We start from the raw sequence: 2,000 nt of genomic DNA on the forward strand, positions 1-2,000 counted from the left end.
ATTACCCCTTTCTCCAGGCCCTGCCCAAGGTGGGCAGGGGACGGAAAGACCAAGGAGAGGCCTTTAGTAACCCAGCAGGGCGTGAAGGGCAAGGGGTGGTTTAACAGATTGAGAAAAGGTCGCCATCTCTTGGAGGTGGAGACATGGCCTCCTGCCCTCCCAGCCCCTATTTCAGGATGAGTGGCCAAAGCTCCGGGAGGTGAGGTCACAGGTCTCGCCCCCCACTTGAGGATTGGAGCACTCTTAAGGCCTGGACTGCTCCAGCTCCCCAGCCACCCAGTTAATTTGGTGCTGCACTTTCAAGCCTGAAAGGTATTATTAAATATTAGGACGTCCATCACAAGCCCGTCCGAGGCCGCTTAGCCCCGACCGGGTCACTGTGCCACGGGCAGTGCACCCCAGTTCCCGCACATCTGCCAGCAGCGGCAGACCCAGGGGCCGTAAAGCCCACGTCCTGGCTCCTCCTGGCGCGTGGCTGGCCCCGAGGGCCTGCAGCAGCCTCCCTGCCTGCTCGCCTCCAGGCTCCGCAGAAGGCTGCCCATTTTAGAGGCAGAAGCTGAGGCCCAGGGAGGCAGAGGGAAATGCCCAAAGCCACCCGCGGGGACCTTTCTGCCACCACAGACCACAAAACCTCTCTCTGGCTCTAAGCTGTGTTGTTCACCAAAAAGTACACCAGACAGAACAGGGTGGGAAGAAGGAAGTCAGACCCAACCCTGCATCCCCACGATCCCATCTGAAATATGTCTCCCTTGTGCTGAGTTTCAGAATGGGCCACTCGTTCCAAAACTCATGGAGCGCCCACCCCAGCCCCACCCTCTTCCTGGAAGTTGTGGTCATAGAAGCAAAGAAATCTCTCTAATCCATTTTGAGCAGATTCCACTCGGACAGCCAAAAAGGCTAGAGTGTCATCTCTGACACAGGAATGGCCACAGCAAGTGCACTCATCCCTGGGTTTTCTCTTCTGTAACATGGGGACAAGAGCCAGCACTGAATTCACAGGGTTGTCTCTCTGCAGGATTAAGTCAGTGGAGCAGGAAACACAGAGTAAAGAACTGGCACACATTAAAAGCTCAAATGTGCGCTACCATCTTACTGGACACACCAAAACTAGACCAAAGAGCTCTCTCCCAGCAGGGTGCCCAGCTACAGAGCGCTGTCCCCCACTGGGCCTCCAATCTAGAGCGCGGGCTGGAGGGCCCTCTCCCTGGCCATGCCGAGAACCCAGGGTAACTTCTGGCCAAAGCACACGCTCCACAAACCGTTTTTTTTCTTTAAAAAAAAAAAAAACTTTCATAATAAAGTTTATTATCTAAAGTGGCTGTAAAAAATATAAAATAGGATTCTGCACAGCAGAAAAATAAAGCCAGAGACCCTCCCCCAACCCCTGGTTTGTGCAAAGATACATATATGTAAACATGAAGAGGTAGGAGGTGCGAGTTCAGGTCCTGGCTTCAGACAGTTAAGTTAAGCTGGGGGACCCAGAGGGAGCACCAGGAGGAGGAGCGCCCCCCAACAGGTGGGGAGGGGTCTGCGGCCTTGTCTCCAGCCCAGAGCGGGAGGCTCCTCGCCCCCACACCCACTCCCTCCAACCCAGGCGGGGAGGGCACCCATATGGTTCCAGGCAAATAATAATAATTAATAATAGAAAATAATAAGGCGCCCAGTTAATGCTGCCTGCGGGCGGGCGCGGCCGGTCAGATCTGGAAGGGGAAGGAGCTCAGGTAGTCACGGAGGACGGGGTTGAGGGGGATGCGCGCCAGGTTCTCTCGGCCCACGGTGGCCACGATGCGCTGGCGGCACAGCTCCTGCAGCGGACGCACGCGGCGCTGTCGCAGCGGGGCCCCCAGCATGCGGCGCGGCGCGGCCACGTAGTGCTCCAGCAGCTCGAAGAGGCAGTCGAAGCTCTCGCGGCTGCCGTCCAGGTGGAAGCGGCCGGCCTGGAAGTGCACACGGATACTCGTGGGTCCCGAGGCCATCTTCACGCTGAGGGCGAAGAAGCA

The 2,000-nt window shown here is 57.0% G+C and overlaps 1 protein-coding gene across 1 annotated transcript; it reads right to left on the reverse strand.

The window, feature by feature from the left end:
* Positions 1-1,277: 1,277 nt before the first annotated feature.
* Positions 1,278-2,000, reverse strand: Socs1 (suppressor of cytokine signaling 1). The gene has a single exon (XM_015476962.2). It carries the CDS (start codon positions 1,974-1,976, stop codon positions 1,695-1,697), a length of 282 nt encoding a protein of 93 aa, XP_015332448.1. The 5' UTR covers positions 1,977-2,000; the 3' UTR covers positions 1,278-1,694.

Source organism: Marmota marmota, unplaced genomic scaffold (genome assembly GCF_001458135.2).
Source record: "Marmota marmota marmota unplaced genomic scaffold, marMar, whole genome shotgun sequence".
Taxonomy (NCBI): Eukaryota; Metazoa; Chordata; class Mammalia; order Rodentia; family Sciuridae; genus Marmota; species Marmota marmota.